Raw genomic sequence first — 21,755 nt, 5'->3', positions numbered from 1 at the left:
CATCCAGGAAGTTGTTTCACACAAACAGCTGCTTGATGATCAATGGAGCAGCTGTGCTTCCAGCAGCCATGGTCATCCATGCTGCTGCATCTGTAGCACTGCAGCTAACCAGATTATGGGTCCCAGGAGCGACAAAAGATTGAAACAATGAGTTATCATAGATCTTTTCACAGCCTGCCAATTTCAAGATGCTTTGGGCGTCTGTCGTCTTTTCTTGACCCAGCTGGAATTGCTTTTGCTCCTCAGCAGGATGTTTGTCATTCTGCTGTTTCAGTTTCTTTGCTTTTCTTTGAAAGGCGTTTGTGAGAGGCCTTAAAATGCCATGGGCCTTTGGCCTAAGGCAGATGTGCAAATGGCTGCCAGAACCAGATGTCGTTTGACCCAGATGGAAAATTTGGAACTGGAACCAGGACACATGAATGGCTCGGTGTCAGGCCCTCCCTGGCCAGGGGCCCTGCTCTAGTTAGTCACACAATATAAGCTGTTGCTCAAAGGCAAACGCTTCTGAAAAGTTGCAGGATCCTTCCAGAGAAGCTGAAGACATAGGAAGAATTTTCTACACCAACAGGAGAAGATGGGGAAACTTCTGACACTGCTGTTGTTTGCCTTGGTCCTGACAGCCCTGTGCTGTTGTGAAGGAGGTAAGGGAATGCGATGTGTAGGCAACCTATCCATGATTTTTCATGAACATTCACAAATGACAGAGCAGGGAGTGGGGCTGGAAGTCCAGGGTGAGAGGAGGACAAAACCAGAGCTGAAGGGAAGCAGCAACTGTGGCAATTTGCCTCAGGTCCCCTCCCGCCCCCCTGAAAGCTAGTGGCAGCCTGCCTCAGTTCCTGTGCACATGATAGGCCTCTGCCTGGCCACATTGCCCATGGCAGCAGCTCCACATACATATGGGACCCTATAGGGGGCGGCAGCAGGGCCCTCAACATCTCATCTGTCCCAGGTCCCATAAACCCGCTGGGTGGCCATGGACAAAATAGGTAAGTCTTTAGTTTTAGGAAGAGAATCACAGAAGCACTTTCCTAAAACCCACTTCAAACCTAGTAGTGTGGTTGCCACCAGGAACCTGACTGCATGGATGTCATCCCACTGTTACAAAACTGTGGTTGAGGCCCATTTTAACCCCAGCAGTGAAAGCAACATGGGTTGGGTTTGGGTGGCAGTTATGCTGCTAGGATAACATGTGAAGTGGACTTCAAGTGACAATTAATCAACCTAAGCTGCACACTTATATTGGTTGTAAACCAGTTTAACTGTTATGGCTTCCCCGCAAAGAATGAAGGGAACTGTAATTTGGTGAGGGTACTGAGAATTGCCTGTTTGAGAACTGTAGCACCCCCTCCCCTGGACCTACTGTTCCCAAGTTTCCCTGTGGTGAGAGAAAGACTATTAAACCAGTTGAAATCTGGTAGTGTAGTTAATAGCTGCTTATATATGCTTTAATTGAGGATGTGTATGTAAGTGATGAACTGTTTAAATATGTATGGGGATGCATACACTTACTCAAAGACAAAGTGGGTAGGGGGTAGGTCCTTGCCTTTGAATAATCCCTGGATAATACAGAAGCAAGTCAGAGCTACCAGTTAATTTCCTCATTTTAAATTGTACAACCTGTCTAAATAAAAATATTGAGTAAACAGAATAGTGTCATCAAAGTTTGGTTAATCCACTTTCCCTCACAAATGGGAAAGATTAAATTTGACATATCTGTGACAGGTTATTGACCTATTTTCAAAACATAAATATACTATGAGTCTACATCCATATCCCTTAAGGCAGGGGTCCCCAACCCCTGCGCCGTGGACCGGTCCCGGTCCATGGCCTTTCAGCAACTGGGCCGCAGGGGTGTGCTAAACCCCCTCACCTTGGGTCCGTGGGGGGTCGGAGGCGATCCGTCCCTCCCCCGCCTCCCCAGAATCCTCGCTGGCTCTGGCTGGCTCCGCTCCACGGTGTGTCTGCAGAGCTGCTGGCCAGCTCCGGCCGCTGGTGGACTTCCGGCCGCTGGGATGCAAATGACGTCTGCTATGCAGACGCCATTTGTGTCCCTGTTCTACAAGTAATAGGCTACGTAAATCTTTATGTAGCCGATTACTGCAAAGAATAGGGACGCAAATGGTGTCTACGTAGCGGATGCCATTTGCATCCCAGTGGCCGGAAGTTCGCCAGCGGACCCCCCTCCCCCCGGTCTGTGGAAAAATTGGACTGGTCCCTGGCACCCAAAAGGTTGGGGACCACTGCCTTAAGGTGTTTCAGGTGGGTTTTTTTTTTTTTTTTTTTCATAGAGAGAATGTTGAATAGGGTTTGGTGGATTGAATCAAATCCACAGAGAAGGCTGTATATCAGGACACCACAGGGCAGACAAATATTTTCCTGCTTCCTATTCTTTTTCAATAGTTGTCTCTAGCCTTAACATTTAGGGGACAGAAGCAAGTATATGATATAGTTATGATTTTAAACACATCAGCAGTTTTCCAAAGAGCTCCAGAAAAAGTGCCAGCAATACATGATTATCACTGGCATTGTGCCACTGGTTCAACTGCACCACCAAATATTTTGGTGAGGATGTTCAGGAGATTGTTTAAAGTAGTGTAGTGTTCCCCAACCTAGTGTCCTGTAGATGTCTTGGCCTACAAGTTCCATCACCTCCAGCTGGCATGGCTGGGGAACACATGCAGGGGGGTGCTATTGTGCTCATGCCCTGCTTGTGGGCTTAACCCTAGACTTTGGCCATGCTGCTGGGGTGACAGGAGTTGTAGTTCAACACATCTGGAGGGCACCAGGTTAGGGCTGGTTTAAAGAGGGGAAGTTAACCCTGAGCTCAAACTTACCTATGAAATAATACTGGAAACACAAGAGGGGGGTGGGTGGGAAGGGAACACAAACTCCTTTGTGGGAAATCAGGTGTCTCATACTGGCTTGTCTGTTTTTCAGATATGAACAGGGCCTTGGATAAAGGTGAGTGACTGGCAAGAGTGGTGCCCAGAAACTCCCCCATGTGTTCCTCTTTTGTCAGGAATGTCCCATTTCAACCAGCTTTTGAAAGGCATCCATCCTTTTGACAAACAAATTTAGATTTTTGCTGCATCTCTCTGTTTGCAGTTTCCTCATCACCATTTCTGACAACTGCTAGACACCTTTGTCAGTTTGCCATCTATTCTTCTGGAAACATCCCTATTAGAAGGACAGCTACCTTGTTGGGGAAAAGGTGACAACTCTAGCTAGGTTTAGGGTGACAATTCAAGTTTCTACATTATCACAAGTGGTATATGTTTGGATTTCTTCAGAATATGGGGGGAACATAGCTTAGGATCTAGGCTTTCCCCTTCCATTCTTGTAGGCTTAGATGTCCATGGGGTGGGGGGACCCTCTTCTGGCTCTCTTGAGTCTCACTTGCCTCACACGTGGAGGCCAATTATGATGAATACTATTGCTATTTAGGCTCCTTTTGGAATTTCCCAGAGTCAAATAAAATGGAGAAACTGTAGAAAGACGCTTGTGATTTTTGGCACTGCTTGAAGCGATTTAAAACACACACACATTTAGGTGTTATAAGAGACCTGGCACAAACTCAATTTGCCAATTAGTCCTGCAGTGAATAAACCCCCTGTTAGCGAGACACCTGGGCGCTTCCTTGCCAACTAGTCTGGTGAAAGACTAAGAACTCCCCCCACCTCCCGGGTAGTCAGTTGCTGCAAAACTAAGTCTTGTGGCACCTTAAAGGCAAACAGATTTATTGTGGCATATGCTTTTGTGGATTAGAGCCCATTTCATCAGAAGCTATTTGATGAAGCTAAGCCGATTCAACACAAGATTCGCTGCCTTTAAAAGGAATGTGGCGGGCGGGGGGAGGGGGACATGACAGGCATCACTTCTGCCACTCAAGTAGAACTGAAATGAATTTGCTCTCCCAAATTCTCCTTTGCATATTTTGATGTTGAATATCCTCCAGCAGCTTTGACTGCTCATTGCAGTATTTAGTAGCTGACATGCAATGATACTTAGTATTTGACAGTACTGAAAGCTGATATGCAGTGGTGTATCAAAGGGGTTTTCCAGCTCTTTGCCTTCAGGGAAAAACCTTTCACACGGATACCTTCCTTGAAACCTCTGGGTTTGCCACAGACAGAATTCCTGTCTGTTGTAGAGGAAGTGGGCGGGAGGGAGCCCATGTTAGGAAGCATACTCAGTTCACACATCACATCACCACCCACCCATCATTCCCTTGTGTCTGCATATTGTAGAGGAAGATCAGCAGTGGCGAGCAAACAGTCTTTCAGCTATTCTTCTCATTGAAGAACCCAATAAGCATTCAAAGAACCCAGATAATTTGCAAACCACTGGTGCATCATATTTGACAGTATCTGATAGTTGGGATGCAAAAGCATTTAACATTAGATAGTACAATATATTTTTCTTTTTTTTAAGGGTAAGCAGCAGAGCACACAAAATTGAAGGCGATGCCAACCAAAGATGGTCCTTGGACTTCATAGTCCTGAACTTTTATATCACATGTTTGAGTGCTGGGCTGGCTAAGGCTGAGAAGGAAATGTATATACTCAGAAGCAAATTCCTCTATTTCCACCAGGTCATGCATCTCACACACACACACACACACTCCCCCCAGTGAGTGCCCACTGTTCTTGTCTCTTCCACACTCCTGGGTAAATCCAGGAGACTCTTCCTCCCTCCTTTTTCTGTCCAATGCTTCAAATTGTGATCTCTCTTTCTCTCTCTCTCTCTAATGCACATCAGCTGGGTCTTTTCTCTGAAAATTGCCTGGAGAAGAGAGTGTTCCTGAGCATGAGCAGAGTGCCCTTCCATTGTATCCAGACAGCAGGTTCTCCAAAGCTTTGGGCCCAGCACCTCTTACACTACAACAGATTCCTTGGCATCCAGTGCCCCACACACAAAAGTAAAGGAAGAAAGCTCCACTACCCTCTAACAAGAAAGCCTTGCCCCACATGTGTGCAGAGCTTAGGGCATACCAATACGATGAACATGAGGCTTGCACCTATACAGAAATTGAAAAGTAGTTCCTCCTGTCCCAATGTTTGCATTTATCATTTTGTCTCTCACCCTTCCTCAAATGGTTCAGGGTGGTGTATGTGGAGTTAATTTCTGAGACTGATTAGGCCAGCCTTTCCCAACCTGGTGCCCTCCAGATGTTTTGGTCTACAAGTCCCAGTTTTCCTGATAATTGGCCATGGTGGCTGGGACTGATGGGAGTTGGTCCAAAACATTTGGAGGGCACCATGCTGGGGAAGGCTGGATTAGGCTGATAGCTGCTGAAAAGCCAATGACTGGGTGGGATTTTGCATGCAAGCCTCCCCAGTCCAGTTCTACTGTATTACATGGGTCCTCTCAGAGATATGTGATAGCAAAATCCTGCCTCTGGCACTGACAGAAAATTAAAGCTTAGTGGCCAAACAAGTTGAAATAAAAAGGACACTTGATTCGTGCAGTAATACAATTGTGCAGGTGATGTTTGGAACTGGGGGGTGGCAGTGAGTATGGAGAGACAGTGTGCTCCAGTGCAAATCTCGATGGGTGGAATCCAGTGTTGCATGAGTGGAAGTCCACTCACACAACAGAACATTCTTTCTTTCTTCTCCGCATTGCAGCTCCCGTGAAATCCTGCTCTGGATGGTCCCCCCATCTTCCGGAGAGTTTGAGGGTGCAGGGGTTTCAGGAGGAAGTGGAAATTGCTCCCTCCTGGTTCCACTGATGGAAACAGTTTATCAGTGGAAGAACTTCATCAGATTCCACCGTATGTAGCCACAAGTATAGCCTGGGGGAAAGTTATTATGCCTTCATTTATCATCTGTAAAATTATGTTTCACTAGTCGGAGTTCTGTCAAGCTAAACAAGTTAAATGTTGTAAAGCACTTTGCAGGGTGCCACAGTAATGTTAGCACTTGCTAGAGGCATCTCTGTGACAATTGTCGGGGGATCATTCCTCGTCCAGTAAGTAATAAAGGAACTAGAAAATCACCAGTGGGCTCTAAAAGAACATTTCTGTCAATGGCCATGAGAAATTATGTGAAGCTCCAAATTATTAAGACTAGCTATCCTTCTAGCCTACAGCAGCAAGGTGACAAAAAGTGTTGAGGTGCTGTGGGGTATGAGCATTCATAGGTGACAACAATCTGCTTCATTTCCAGAAGTGACCAAGGATTCTTCCATTCATAAACCACTAACTGAGTGCTAGGGAAGGTATGGTGGCCTGGATGGATATTTGGCAGTGAAAGGCTATACCTTAAACAGGGTTCCAGGGTTATCCAAAGTATATCCTTAATCAACATCCTGTCAACCCAATCTCTACATCTTGGGCATGCTGGAGATTTTAGCTTCAGAAATCGTTTAGCACTTGGTGCAGAGGCGTTTCTATATTCTCATATTGTAATATTCTGTGTTCACAATAGGGATTAAGATAGATCAGGAAACAGCCAGTGCCTTTGTGAGAAGGCAGAAGAGGTCTTATCCATATTATGAAAGGTAAGAGTCTCCTGGTGTTAATAGTGATATGCATAATGACTATTTTGGAAAACAGGAATGCACAGGTTGTTGAAAAACATTGAGATGCCAGCCTGTGTAACTCCACACCTTCACTGACAGAAAGAGAGATGGCAGGAGATTCTCAGTGGAAACAAGTGGACCTCCCTTCCTTCAAGAACACACAGATGAGGGCCAATTTAAACATATGTTTATACAGACATTCCCAGGAAGTGCTTATCTCCAGTGACATCCTATGCAGATGATGTAACATTTGAGTAGCCATTATCCTGTGTGTGCCAGCCCAAATGCACATGGTGCCTCCATACAAGGGCCAGCAGATGGCGGGGATCTGTTGCAATAGCAAGGAGGTGCTGTACGTCTTTGGGCTGACATGTGTGGGAAGGATATTTTTTAAACTATGGCTACTATATGGAGTGCTGTTCCCTCTGGGCTGGCTGGGCCTACCCCTCAGGGTTCCATTCTGAGCTCCACCACCACACAAGCAGACCAGGACCACAGAGTGGTGCCACTTAACACTTTTTTATTTCGCTGAGCACATTCAGCAATTCATGAGGTTCCGTACATCCTTCTTGCCAGTCTTGTGTGATCTCCTTAGGGTTCAGAGGTGTGCTGGCCTCTCAATACTTAAGCACTACAAGCCCATATTTCCTGTAATTCTGCAGCATGTGGTTTCCTCCATTGTTCTGTTGCCAGTTTTCTCCCCACCTCCTGCTCTTGCCCTACACCCAAGTTTTGGGAACCCCCACACTCTTCCTCCTCCAAATATTTCAGTCTGTGGCATGAGGACCTTCTCTGCCTCTCTAGCTCCGCTTCCTCTCTAGCCCTTTTGGCATATACATTCTCTGACTTCTCCCTAACCTCTAATGCCTTCCTCCTTAAATCTTGAAGCCATCAGCCATGCCATCCTTTCTAGCCCACTCCCCTGTTAACCCTTTTGTGGAATCTTTTGCTTCTATGGCTTGGGCTACTAAGGCCCCTGCTACTTTTGATACCCCAAGGCCATGCTCTTTGGCGTGGCCCCACCAATAATCGATTCCTGCCCCTGTTCTTCCCTCATCTGTCTTCATCCCCATTCTGTCTTAGTTCCCTTGGGCTCCCTTCTTTATTGTCCACAGCTGCAAATGTGTGTGATGAAGCCCCAGCAGCTATCTTTTTAAAAGGAACAGCAGTTATGAATGGAGGGTCTTTCCCAAATTGCTTACCCCTCTTCACTGGGTTCTAGTCACATGTTTGCAGACATGCAACTGGAACCTTGTGTGTGGTAGAAAGCAAAAGAAAAATGGCAGGCAGGAAAAGAGGTAAGCCTTTTCCCCATTTCTCCATGCAAAAAACAAAAACAAAACCCACCTAAACAGCTCTTCTTTAAAAGAAACAGCTGTTGGGATGGCAATACATGTATTTGTGTGTAATGTGTAATTAGCCCCCTCAGTGGAAGTCACTGACAGATTGGGAATAGCAAAGGCAGTGTTACATTCATAATACAACCCAGTAACAGGGGAAGTAGAGGACTAATTCACTTTTGGACACAGCTAAAGGAAGTTGAGTGCACTGTACTGAACAGGGTTGTTAGGTAGTTCAGGAAGCTGGGGTCATAATGCTGTGCTGACTGAATCAAGTGGTTGGCATGGGACATGTCTTAAAGGGCCTGGCAGGCTCCCATGTGTGACTTCTTTCCAGTGGCATCGTAAGGGCAAGGCTTTGGGCAGAGGTCAAGGGCCCCAGCCAGCAGAATGAGCAGGAGGGCCCACAAACACGGCAGGTCTGGCTTACTATATTTTGAAGTAAGTGACCTTATACACATTACCATCTAAAGAGGGCTCCCTTGTAAGACGATCAAGTCCAGAGTCTAGAATTAACTAATAGCACCACTGCTTCTTCCTCTCTCTGTTCTCCAGGTACTATGAAATGTTCAAGTCACCACTGGAGATGAAACAAGAGCAGTGTGAAAACTACGCACCCTGTGACTACTACTCTGAATTAGTGGGCTTTCATGCAGCATATCGCCAATTCTTTGGAAACGTCTGAAGTGGACATTTCCTGTTCTCACCGGGCAGAAGGCAAAAGCAATTGGGTGGGGTGGGGTAGGGGAAGCAGAGGGGTAAAGAAAGGACAACAGGCAGTTTCCACTTCACTAGCAAGAGGCTGAACAGCAATATTTACACAACCTGTCTACTTTTGAAACAAGAAATAAGAAGCATTTATGCACTCCGTTTCCAAGGAGCATTTCTTCCAGTAATCAGTTCCATTACTTCCAACATTTGTTGGAGGATAATTGGCATTCTGTGGCAAGGGGGGCAGGCAGGGATATAGAGCAAGAGTCTACCAAGGTTTACCAAGGCTGATGATGACTTCTGGGGCTGGGTTTCCTGGTACGCACCCTGGAACAAAATCAATTCCCTGTAGATGTGCTATGCTAAATTTTCTCACAGCTCAAATTTCGGCATGAACGGGAATTTTTTGACAGCACTACAAACACAAACTTTTTGCGCTAGTTTGCTGCTACCCGCAGCCCCAACTGGAGCGCTGCTTCTTTGCCATTAGAAAAAGAAAAGCCTTCTTCCTTCTAGAACTAGTGAGTTTGTCACATCATAACCAATGAGATTTGCTAGGTGATGATGTTACTGAGGGCAAACAAAGTTATTTAAAGGAAGGCATTGCTCATAAGCTTTGTTTGCCCTCAGTGTTGCTGTCACCCAGCTGAATTATTTAGCTACATTAGAATCTCACTGTTTCCAGGAAGAAAGTTGATTAAACAAAATGGCACTGAAGTACCAGCCAAGTGGGTTGCAACTAAGCTAAAAATGTACTGGTTGTATTTTGCTGTGGACAGGAGTAATAAAAGGGAGGTGTAGTTGCACGAGGCAATACTTTCAACCTCTTTTGTGTCCCTGCTCAGCTGCTGCTTCATACTTTGTGTGTGTGTGTGTGTGTGTGTAAAAATAATGAAAACTACCCGTTGTATCAGTTCAGAGTTGCCCAATACAGGTAACAATGTAACAGGAACTCAAAATCTGATAGTATATTTGATGAAACTTTATGCTTCTTTGCTAGTTTTGAAAAGAAGAAAGTCCTCTTTCCTGCCAACAGAACTTTAGAGCAAGGGGGAAAAGGAGAAATTCACACTAAACACATTGATGTATTTTGCCTCCACACCTGCAAAAGCACAAGGCAGAAACTCTGCAGAATCTTTCTGCAAAGTTCTTTCCATCAGTTGCAAATGGAAAAATCAGGCACACAGTAGTACCCAGATGTAGGGGGAGAAGTGAAGGAGGAAGAGAGGATGAGGGTTACAGTGTCCAGACCCTGTCCCAAATAGCTGGGAGGGAAAGCACTCTCTCTTTCCTTATTCCAGCTTGAAGGAACTGCTTTTGTTCTATCTCCCCCTGAAGGGTGTATGTGTGTGTGTGTGTGTGTGAGAGAGAGAGAGAGAGAGAGAGAGTGAGAGAGAGGTGCACAACTGCCAAGGGAAGAAAGAATCCCAAGTAATTTTGCTGGGGTTCTCTCTCTCTCTCTGTGTGTGTGTGTGTGTGTGTGTGTGTCTAAAAGCTATTTTAAGTGGCACTGCTACTGGCAGCTCCATATTCCCAGCTGTAAGTAGAGATGCACAAATTTGCCAATTCCGGTTCCGCTTGGCTCCTCATTTTTTCCAATCCTAAGTTTGGTTTGTCTCATTTCCACCTTTAAAAAAATGTTTGGAAAATGTTCATGTGCTTTTGTCCTAATAAACACATTTTGTGAACTTTTCTTCTAATACACACAATTTTTGCAAGCAATTTCCCCTAAGATAATGCTTTTTGGTACATTATTTTCACTAGTATGCACATTTTTGTGCACCTGCTCCCATAATATAAGTATTCTTGTACACATTTTTCCATCAGAGAATAGCATCACAAAAGTCATAGAAGTGTGAATTGTGAACGAAAATTGCATTTTAATTCAAATATTGGTTTCAAAGTGTGAAATTATGTAAGTTCGCATTAAAATGCAAACAGAACACACTTTTTCCCCATCCTTATCCTCTGGTTCCCTCTGCCCACTTTGATGCCTGAGGACCTTCAGAGGGTGAATAGGTGGGAAGAATGCATAATTATCAAAGGAAGAAAGTAAAGAGTCTGTTCCTTGGTGGGGGTGGGGGGAACTATTTGAAGCTGTGCTGCTACAGGCATCCCCCCACTTCCATACTCCGAACTGCGGGCTCTTTTGGTCCTGTCTCCACTCTTAGGTGCAAGGAGGTTGCATCTAGATGAGCTTGGCAAGAAGGGTGGTAGCCCCCCATTAAGGGCTAAAAATGGGAGTGAGCCCCCCCCCCATAAAAAACCCTGTTTCACTTTCAACTTTCATTTTTTTCTTCTTCTGGATCTTCAGCAGATATTTGAACATGGTCAACTACAAGGACTAGAAACTATCATTTTCCTTTTGTAAAATTAAGTTGTGATTGAGGAAATCGCATTCTACCCTATATTATACATGACATGGGATGCACATGCATACACAGAATGTGCAAGTCCTGATCACACTGCTTGTATTATTTTGATAAATATGCTATTGAGCTTCCAAATAAGATGATCAGTGAACAATAAGATTATCAGTGACCTGTTCCACAGGTGACAATGCCTGTCTCTTTGCCTATATAAAATTATATTAGGTGAATACATAGTCATGTTTTGAATTTTTTTGTCCTGGTGAGATACCTTGTAGATTTTGCTCCCCAGCGTGGCTGCAATAATTTCAGGGAAGTTATGCTCTTCAGCTATGCTGAGGGCATGGTCCTTACTGGTGGAGGGATAAAACCTTACAATCAAAGGTGTTTGACTAGGGATTGAAGCCTCTGGTTGGGTGTCACTGATGGTTTTCATCCTTGAGAAAACCAATGCTAAGCAGACTTTTTGCTCCTTAACTTGTTACTGCTGTTCTGCTGCCATCATATGGTGATTTCATTTAATGAATAAGGTAGCAGCATAAAACGTGGATATAATTTTAGATTTAGAGTAGTTTTGTATAATTCCTAATTAAATACATTGTGGGGAGCTTTGCAAGGGATTTTGGGAGCACACGTTCCCAGCTGTTGATATCTTAGTCCTTTTTTCACAACAGGGTTGTCACTTGGCCAGCGTTCCATGTAGCATTTCTGAAACAAGCAGGACAATTGTTCCAAAGTCCTTTAAATCCCAAAGTGGCATGCACTGTCTGTATATATATGCTGTCTCAAACTTGCAGATGGCTACTTGCACATGGAAATTCCTTGTGCATGGGTCATTTGTCTAAGGCACCAGAGAAATCATCTCGTGATAGAAAGATCTTGAGTAGGAATGTACAGGAATTGCGTTTCTGTTCATTTAAGACCGGAACTTTCCCCATTTGCAGCGCTGAACGTGAACATATTTTCCGGGCAAATCTCACATATCCCCAAGCCTGTGCTTGTTCGCAAAATTCGTACTTTAGAAAATGTGCACTTTAAAAATGCGTATTTTGAAAAGATGCACATTTTCACACTTTAGCCAATGGGGGAAAGTATACATTTGTGCGTGCACTTTAAAAAAATGAACACCCAAATGCGTACTTTTCATATTTGAACAGGGGCAGGAGGTGGGGGAGATCGCAATCAGGAATGGGAATGAAACGGAGCTGCGTTGATTCTCCCATTAATATACATGAGTAGTAATGGATAAATCCATTTCTTTCTGGGCTGTATCATTTTTGTATGTCTTTACTCATCAGTCTGTTTTGACCTGTTTCCACATAAATCTGTGTCTAAAAAAAAGTCCAAATATATTTCTAAATATAAGTGTGAAATCCAATGGATAGGAAGATTCCAATAATCACATTAGTCTGAGAGGTGTGGATCAGGTCAGTTTGTATCAGAATTTGCAAAAACTGAATTCCTCAAGCATGCCTACATGTGAGTGTGCTGGTAAGAGGACTAGGTTTGGGGTATTTTTTGCCAAATAACTCAGTGCTGGGCTATTTCAACTCATGCTTCACCCTAAGTAGGAGGGACCTATCATAAAGCATGCTACTGCAGCGTTCTAGTAACCATCCATTCTTAATATCACTTGAAAGCATGCGGCTAGCATAGATTAGTTGCTGGAAAGGTTATATCCGTACTAGAATAATTCCTGGGGCAGTAGTGCATAGATTATGTGCCATTGCATCAATCTGTGTGCAACCTGCACTACACCATTAACTCTGTATTAACATGCTACTGTTCTACAAGATTCAGAAGACATACCATGGCTGTTGTAATCATTCTGCCAAAGGTAGATGGATACATGGAATGGGACCATCCAATGCCACAGTGTTTCTGTTTAACCATTTTTCATTTTAAAAGAAGTGCAAAGGTAGTAAGTGCAAGAGAAACTCTTCCTTTATCTTGACTGAGAGATCAGAGATAAGGGATTTTGCTAGCCAGCCCAATGGTAGAAAATTAACTCCTTCCTTGTTGCCAATCTCTGCTGCAAGATCAGAGATAAAGGGTTTCTCTTGCTAGTGCAAGCAGGGAAGCCTCTTTGTTATTGTGGATCTTTGCTGCGAGACTGGAGGGAAAAGGTTTATCTTGCTAAAGATAACACTAGCATGTTAACCCCTTCCTCATCTTTGATCTTTCAGCAGAGACCAGAGATAAGGAAAGGCTTCCCTTGCTAATGCTTACAAGGGAAGCCCTAGGTGGTTCTGCCATGATTTTTTGGTGGCCCATTTTAGGGCCTATTCCATGGCTAGGATGGCAGCAAAGAAACTGTGCTTCTTCATTATGATTGCAACTGCACAGTCATCCAGCAAAGCTATGTCAGGTGGTCAAGAAACTATTACATCTTGGTCCACAAGATGGAGAAAAACCATCCAATTGCCCATCGTGACTAGTTTATAAGACTTTACAGACAAAATTGTTAGTATCCACTTCGACTTCAATTCCCCAGTGAGTACAGATCCACTGAATGTACCTTCGGGATCTGTTTGTCTTGTTACTACAGATACTTTTCAATTTGTGCAGCTAAAAGATATACACAGGATTTTTGGAGGGATGAGTTCAACCACATGCATACTTAACACTTGCCCTTCTTGGCTGAGGCAGACTGATTGAGTGGGAAAGAGGAGTGGTAAATGCCTCCCTGGTGGCAATTCCCTGGAGGATGTTGTTCATCTAGCCTAAAGGAGGTGGTGGTAAGCTAGTCTCCAATATTCCTTTCTTTGACAAGCTACTTGAACACATGTGGTATCTCAGCTCCAGGTTTTCCTAGATGGTGTGGATTGTCTAGGTCCATTTCCATTTGGTGTTAGGATGTTATAGAACAGAGACAGCTGTAGTCATTTTGGTGAATGACTGATGCCAGGAACTGCTGGTTCTGCTAGATCTCTCAGTGTCTTTGAGTACCATCAGCCATATTTTTTTCTAGATTACCTAGCCAGGATGGGACTCAAAGACAGCATTTTGTGGTGATTCTTGTCCTTTGTGAGTGGTTGTTTCCAGAAGATGGTGTTGGGGAACTCCTTCAGGGCCTTGACGATTGGCCTATGGTGTTGTACAGAGTTCCATTGTGCACTCCCATACTATTTAACATTTACATGAAGCCAGTGAGGAAGGTTGCATGGGAATTTGGGGTAAGGTGTCATCAATATGCAGATGGCACCCAACTCTATCTTTCCATTCCATCAGATCCCATGGAAGCTGTTCAGGTTTTGAATCATTTCTTGAATTCAGTAATGGATTGGATGATTGCAAACAAACTGAAGCTTAATCTAGACAAGACAGACGTGCTCCTAGTCAGTAGAATGGCTGATCAAAGAACAGGATTTTAACCTGTCTTGCGGCCCATCTACATGAGAGGTTTTCTCCAATGCTGCTGTGGCTTAAAGTCATTAGGGACACATGATGTTGTGGCTAATCCACAGCCAGCTGCATCCCTCTTGAAAAGCCGCATTTTCTGAAAGTCCTTTTACTCTGTATTGTTTTACTTAAAGCAGCTCCCAGGCAGTTCCCCTGGGGCCACTTCCTCCCATTCCCTCTTTTCCCACTATTTGCAGTAGGGCTGCTTTCACAATAAGTAGCTTCCTTTCCCCATTCATAGTATCAGTAGCCCTGTTTCATTCACAATAGTGGAGTAGCTAGTTTATATGTACTGCACAATAAAGAATACACAGAGCAGGAGACAGGGCAGCCAGCCACTATGTCGCAGTGGCGAGACACCTGCAACTTCGCAGTCGCGCGATACACCTACAACTAAGGAATACACAGACTGGAAGGAGAAAGAGTGGCCAGTACAGCAAGGGAGCATGAAGAGGGGTGGGAACAAGCCTCCCCAATCACAGAATGGCACTGGGTCACCCCTTCAGAGTAATGCAGCAGTTTGTTTTTTCCATTCACAAATAGCAGCCTCTGATTCAATCATGTCTCCCCTTCAAAATAGTCCCCTCTGTGTGTGAGATTTTCCTGCAGGTTTGTGAGGAGGAGGTGGCTTAGTTCTAGTCAGGAAAGTGGAGGCAGCAGCAGCAGCAGCTATTCCTATTGACTCCAGAGCACTAGCAGAGGGATGCAATTCCAGCCTCCAGCCTTTTCCCTTTAAAAAATCTTTCTATTGGTACAAAGGAAGATTTTTTTAAAGCCTAGTTGCAATGGAGGGGGAATTTCCAGGGGGATTGCATTTTGGGAGGGAAGATAATCTTCTCCTCCCTATGTGCAGTGACCCCTGCTCCAAATGGCAATCAAGCTTAGAAAGGACCCTTCCAGTGATGCCAATGGAAATCTCCCCCCCCCCCCCCGCTTAATTGCATGGAGTGGGAGCAATGTTCCTCCGGGAGGGGGAGAGAGAGAGAGACAGAAGGTGAAGAGAAGTGGTGGGGGAGAGATGAGCAGGCAAGGAAGAGAGAAAAGTGTCCCATTTTGTCCATTCTTGTTCTTTCCTGGAGGTGAGGCGCTATCCCATGCTCAAACATTTGAGTCAGCTTATGGCGAACATGCAATTTTTCTATGGGTGTCATGAGAAATCAAGTAAGGGTGGTTAGAAAGTTGAGCACCCCTGTTCAATTTCTGTGAGTCACATAGGGGTGAGAAGTCCTGTCCATCTTGAGCAAGCTTCTCATCTTGATCCTGCTCACACCCCACCCTGCCTCCCCCTGGCTAAAACTTAACACTACCAGGCAGACAAGCAGCAGCAGCAACTTGACCGAAAAAGGCCTGTCTATCCCCACTCCTTTGCCCATGCTTGCTTTTAAAAGCAAAAGCAGGTGCAGTCACAGAGTCTTGATGCTGTGGCGGCTTGTTCTGCCTGTGATTGTGGGGAGAGGATTAACAATTTCCACCAGCCCTGGCAGATAATTCCAATGCCTGGGGATGATGGGAGTTCCCAGGTTGGAAGTAGATGCCACAACATCAAGGTGCTGACTATACCAACTTTTGCTTTTAAAAGGAAGTGCAAAGTTAGGAAGGAGGGGCAGGCCTGCTAGGCCTCTTTCCTTCAAGTAACTACTGCCTGCCTGGTACATTTTAGAGGAGACATGACGAGGAGAACAAAGATAAGAGGGAGGGGGTGATAGAAGAGGAGGAGGGGGATGAAGTTGATGGGCATGAAGACAAGGAAGAGGAGGAGGGTTAGCATGACAGGGGAAGAAAGGAACTAGTAGGGAGGGGATCAGGCCCTGACAAGGAGCCTGAATGAACATCCATCTGCTACTTGCAAGCTTTCATATTAACATAACAGCCATGTTGAAGCAGACCACAGGTTCATGTAATCCAGCAATTCTGTTCACACAGCGGCTAACCAGTTGCCTGGGGGAATCCCACCAGTAGGACATGAGTGCAATAGCACCATCCCGTCAATGTTCCCCCACAATCTGTAGACAGAGGCATACTGCCTCTGATATAATTTTGGCATTCAAGCAGTTGTTTGATGGCGCCTGATCTGTGTTTGGATCAGAACCCATTTTGGGCCCGATCCAAACAGGGCAGTGTCCTGTGTGTACACCCTGACATTTTTCTCTGGCTGCCATTGGTGCTACCTGAAAAGGCTATGTAAAAATATAAAATACATACTTCATCAAAACTTTTTGCACAGGTGTTTTTTTGGCAGCAGTTTTCTAGATATTGATCTGCATCTTTACTTAACAAAATCAAGTGTTTTGAGCTCTTAGTGCAGTGTTCAAATCTTGACATTAAAATAGCTGCAATCAGAAGCATTCTCTTTTTTATTTGCACAGCTTCCCTGCTGTATAAACAGAAGTGGATTTCTAACAGCTGAGCAATTACTTTCTAGCTCACTGCATCTTATCAATGATCAATGTGACATACTCTTCAGCCATCTTAACAGTGCTTTGAAAACTTTCGCAAGCTGGCTTCAGTATCTTAACAGCGTCTTCCAGGCAATCTGCAGCTAATTCAATGGTGGTCTTACATGGTTGTGTCCGAAGAACTGCCCGCATGAAGTTGGTAAGTGAGAAAGTAGTGGTAACTACAGACTGACTACGAATTCTCCCTTGTACTGGAGTCACTGAATGGGATGAAGTGGGGTAGGCATCTGGAAGTGCTTTAGCAATTTCTTCATGTGTCATGAGAAGGTCACCCACTCGAAGAGAAAGCACAGGACTGTTCGTTAAATCCCGAATGGCATTCTCTAGTTTCTCAGGGAGATTACCATGTTTTATTAAGACTGCACAAATAGGACCACAGATACTTCCTAAAACTCCCTGATACTGACCATTAATGTCCTTTACAAGCTTAATTTTTTCATCCACTGAGCGGGTAGGTAGGGTAATCTTAGAATACAATGGAAGGCTGACTTTCTGTTGGACATCTTTATCCTTCAACTGCACTATCTCCTGCATCTCTTTCAGAGAGCTCCCCAGGAGCTGAAGATTCTCTTTGATGCTAAGGTTTTCCCTCACTGTAAAGATGGCCAATTCAGTTCCAATATACTGGTTGAGCATTCGGAATATGGTGTTGGTAGAAGAGACAAACATGTAGGCACAGTCATACAGATGACGGCTGGCATTAAGGAGCCTCTCCTTATCCTTCTCTGAACCAAAGATGGACAGCATTTCCAAAAAAGGATGTGTCACACTGAAATAGAAACCAAAGAATGCTCAGTGGAAGAAAATCAATGAAGCTGTTGTCTCAGCCATATATCTTCTGAAATCCCATTTGCTGCACTGATTATAAAGTCAGAGTGTGGAGAACCTATTCTATGATAAATATACATAAAATATTTATATAATCTTTTCTATACATGGAGCTAATGAAATATACTTTAATAGAATAGCTTGTTGCTTGACATTTTGCCAGCTTAAAAGAAGAGATCCATGCACATCTCTTCTGAGAAAAAATACGCAGCATGTGAAAAATACACAGAAAATTGAAATATAATAAAAATAAAGCATGTTTGTATAACACAACTGCAATTAAGTCTGTGACTGAGATCTAGCATAAGAAACAGCAAGTTCTCTAGATATCAGTATAACTATGAATGTAAGCAATTATATTGCTCTGTACTGATGATTTATTGTATGCCTCTATGAAAAAATAAAGCTCTCTCTCAATTAGTAAGTGTTGTCTTGTCATCATGGAAGGAAGACTCAGCACCCTTAGATTTGCAACGTATGTTTTTTATATTACAGACTCTCCAAGGGATCACCAAAGAAGCCAGACATTCTTTGCCAATCAAACTGATGATACTAGGCCCTCTAGTGGCCCAATATCCCCATATCAACTTCCTATCAAACTCCAGTCCTGAACATGTTGGCTGGCTGCTTCTGCATATTTATTTATTATGTTTCTACAGTGTTCAATAGCCAAAGCTCTCTGGCCAGTTCACAAAAATTAAAACACAAAGTACGTGAAAACAATATAAAATATAAAAGCTTAAAACTACAGTATAAAAATACAACCGGTATAAAACCTAGCAGCAATGCAGAGATTTACAATACAGTAACAGATTTTAAAAAGCAAAGCTAAAAGACTAGGATGCTAAAATGCTGGAAAAACAAAAAGGTATTTACCTGGCACTGGAAAGAGCACAATGTAGGTGCCAGGGAAACCCCTCTAGGGAGCTCATTCCACAGCTGGGGTGCCACAGCAGAAAAGGCCCTCTTCCTGATAGCATACACTTTAACTTCTTCTCCTGCTTGCCTTTCTTACCTCTGCTTCTCTTAGTACTACCACAGTGAAATGTTTGTTTAGTACCAACTGCCCACAATGTGCTGGACATGGATATAATTCTGCCTGGAGGGCTCCAATTCTACATTAGATGGACAGACTTCATGGCCTGACAATGAGTAAAGAAGATGGGGTGGTGGTGGTGGAGATCAAATGGCAATGAAGGCACAGGTCAAGTGAAGCCAGGGTTATTCATGAAAGACTTGCAATCTCAAACTACTGCATCATTCTACAATTGCCTGCATTCCTTCCTAGTTTTAACAACTAAGTCCCACTAGGCTTTCTACATATTAGGCTTACTTGCCATTTGAAGTAGCAGACATAGAATGTCCTTAAATCAGCTTGATAGCTGAAATTGGCCTTTAATTAACTAGGCCATGCTTAATTCACATCTTTGTTGCATAAAACAACAATGTCCATAAGGATTTCCATGGACTTACAATTGGCCATGAACACTAGCATTACCTATCGCAATTTCTTTTCTGGAACATTTACATTCAAACATGGACACTTGAAAAAAAAATGCTGTATGGACTTGCAGCATGATTTGTGAGCTTCTATATATTAAATAAGAGTTTACTACAGGGCACAACCACTGCAGCTTTGTGACCTGTAATGCTGAGCTAGCTTTGCAAGCGAGTTCAGGACGCTGCATCAGCATGTGCATCAGCATCATGCCAGTAACATCTACAGTCAAAAGATAAGAGCCATAATAGGATGTTTGCACCAGCCTTCAAACTAACTGTTCCAAACTGAAATGTGGGTTCACTTTTATTAATCATTTGTATTATGTCGGTGCAGTTAGGCAAAGGATGGTGGGGATGGAGATAATGAGGATTAGGATTTGGATATTATCGAACAGAGGGGGAGGATTATTGAATGGACCACAGGGATGCGTACAGCCAAGAAGGCCAGGCTGCCTTGAATTGATGATCCTCACTGCTGTCAGGAAGGGGTGAGTATCTATTTGCTTTTCCTGTTTGATTCCCCCTGCAAGGGCCTCAGATTCATTTCCACTTGGGAAGCACAAGTATACAAACTCTTGGACCTCTGCAAGCTGCCTGGAACTCTAAATCCTGTTGGTGCATTGGGAAATGGTTGTGAAGGGGTAACCCACCTTGCCCCTCTCTGCCAGCCAACACCTGATGTTGCCCAGCGTGACTGAGACAAGACTTGAGGCAGCTGCTATGATCATCCTGATTGTGCCTCTTCTGCTCCTGCCAGTCATTTCAGTCCAGGCTGCATTCCCCCACTGGTAGCGGTCAAAGCCCTGTGTGTGCTAGGCAGGCAGAGAACATACCATACAGAATGATGGAGTGCCTATTAGTGCCTCTGTCTCCATAGTGATATTCTTGTTGACTCAATCTGCCAAACAATAAATCTTATCTTTATCTTTCAGGAGAAAACCAGTAGTCCCCCACTACACAACAGATCTTTGAGGTCAAGTGACATCTGCCTGGGTACGCATGTGTTTGTGTCTGTTCAAGTTGTGATAGGAATCCATACCTCTACTGAAGAACACAGATGCTCTGGATCACTGTAACAATTATCCCAATGGCTACATTGCACCTGTTGCCCCTCTTCCCATCAGCCTCTGAGTCATTTCACAGGCTACATGGAAGCTGTGGACAAAGGAAGATATTTGGTTTGGCTCCTGCCTCCCTCTACATTTTTTCCCAACATGGACCTTTGTCTGTTTCTTCCTCCTCTGCCTGGAGGGGAATCTGCCCAGCTTCCTGGGTCTAACAGAACCAGAAGGAAGAAAGCTACCACACCCATGTCAGTTAGTGTAAGGAGAAGTTACCATCTTTTCTGCTAAAGGGGGTTGTGATCATTGGTCTGGTAAAACAAGGGCACCCCACACCCGGAAATCATAATATACATGACACAAATTAGCAACTTTTGCTCTAGAATGACTGTTTGCATCAAAATGTTCTTAATGTGCATGCCATTACTACGTCACTTGGCTTATTCTGCTAAATTATTATTTTTTTATATTTGACAGTGTGTTTACCTTTGTACTAATCATGACTAAAAATATTATAATGATGTTTGCAATCCACTGTTAAAGCTGATTGTAAATTTAGTGTCTGAGGATAGGTAAGAGGAATCAGGCCTTTTCACAGGCACTTCATGCTAATACTTAATTTTTATCCTTTAAATTCTCTTTTCTGTCACATAGCTAATCACATGTATTGTGAACAGGGCTAGACCAAGTTTTTTTAAACTGACTTAGGCAGATTAATTTGTTCTCCCTTGTTTGTGTTTTAGAATATTCTTGGCTGAACAACAATTGCATGTATGCATCATAATTAATACAAACTTGTTTAAGATAATTTTTAAACGGGCTTAAGCACACTTAATTCTGTGTTGGATTGTGGCCAACATGATCAAGAGTTGAACAAAACATAATGTTCTTTTTATTTTTTTACGTTTGTAATTTAACTATCACATTACCGTATTACATCTCAGTTAATCCAGATTAAATACTAATCCAGATTCCTGAGTGCACTGGAATGCACTGAAAAAGTGGATTCACCCACCCTTTAACTATGCCTTTAACAATCCTAGTTGTGAGCGCAACAATTTACAAAGACCTGCTGAGCAGCTTGATTCTTTGATTAGTCAGGGATGGAGAGATACAGAGACACCTGGAATGCAGGGGATGTCACACAGCCAATGAACTAAGAGCTAAACTATATGCTACATTAAATACGTAGCATGCAGCTGATTCTCACTTTATGAAAACCCCCAGTGTAAGCACTTGGAGCCCCAATCCAGATCAGGACAACTGTGCACAGGTAGGGGCAGTTTAAACCTGCCACCCAGCCACTTTCCCCACTGAATCCCCCACTCCCTATGGGGACTAAAAACCTCCCAAACGCCACTGGTACCAATAGAGGAATCCTCCACCCACTTTTTAAGCCTGTGTGTGTGTGTGTGGCTGCAAATGGCTGGCTGAGAAGGTTTAAACCTCCTTTACCCATGTATGGGTGTACCAATCTGGATAGCAGCCCCACACGCTTAAAATGAGGTTAAAGAAAACCTGATCAGCTGCACCCTACGTATGTAATGTGCGTAGTTTAGCCCTAAG

The 21,755-nt window shown here is 43.8% G+C and overlaps 3 protein-coding genes across 22 annotated transcripts in view; 1 reads left to right on the top strand and 2 right to left on the bottom strand.

Annotated features, from left to right (window-relative positions):
- C7H12orf60 (chromosome 7 C12orf60 homolog) overlaps positions 1-21,755 on the bottom strand; it is a 135,351-nt gene that overhangs the window by 105,546 nt on the left and 8,050 nt on the right. For 9 of the 20 annotated variants that reach the window (XM_084810094.1, XM_084810095.1, XM_084810089.1 and 6 more), the window contains one exon: positions 10,884-17,569. The exons of 9 other annotated variants lie outside the window; for them this stretch is intronic. In XM_084810094.1, coding sequence (XP_084666220.1) covers positions 16,768-17,547 — 780 coding nt within the window. In that variant the 5' untranslated portion in view covers positions 17,548-17,569 and the 3' untranslated portion in view covers positions 10,884-16,767. Of the gene's footprint in view, positions 1-10,883; positions 17,570-20,167; positions 20,284-21,755 lie in introns of those variants that run through there. 2 more of the 20 variants (XM_084810085.1, XM_084810087.1) reach the window with 1 other exon arrangement.
- PDE6H (phosphodiesterase 6H) overlaps positions 1-21,755 on the bottom strand; it is a 192,599-nt gene that overhangs the window by 164,560 nt on the left and 6,284 nt on the right. The gene's annotated exons all lie outside the window — the stretch shown is intronic.
- On the top strand, positions 504-10,821 carry LOC146339744 (osteocalcin-like). Its single transcript, XM_084810107.1, has 4 exons — positions 504-641; positions 2,938-2,961; positions 6,429-6,501; positions 8,418-10,821. Exons 1-4 carry the CDS (start codon positions 575-577, stop codon positions 8,545-8,547), a joined length of 294 nt encoding a protein of 97 aa, XP_084666233.1. The 5' UTR covers positions 504-574; the 3' UTR covers positions 8,548-10,821.

Source organism: Heloderma suspectum, chromosome 7, assembly GCF_057233095.1.
Source record: "Heloderma suspectum isolate Gila_16-S chromosome 7, 16-S_ref, whole genome shotgun sequence".
Classification (NCBI taxonomy): domain Eukaryota; kingdom Metazoa; phylum Chordata; class Lepidosauria; order Squamata; family Helodermatidae; genus Heloderma; species Heloderma suspectum.
Note: the sequence above shows the minus strand (reverse complement) of the source record. Positions and strands in the feature narration are given on the sequence as shown.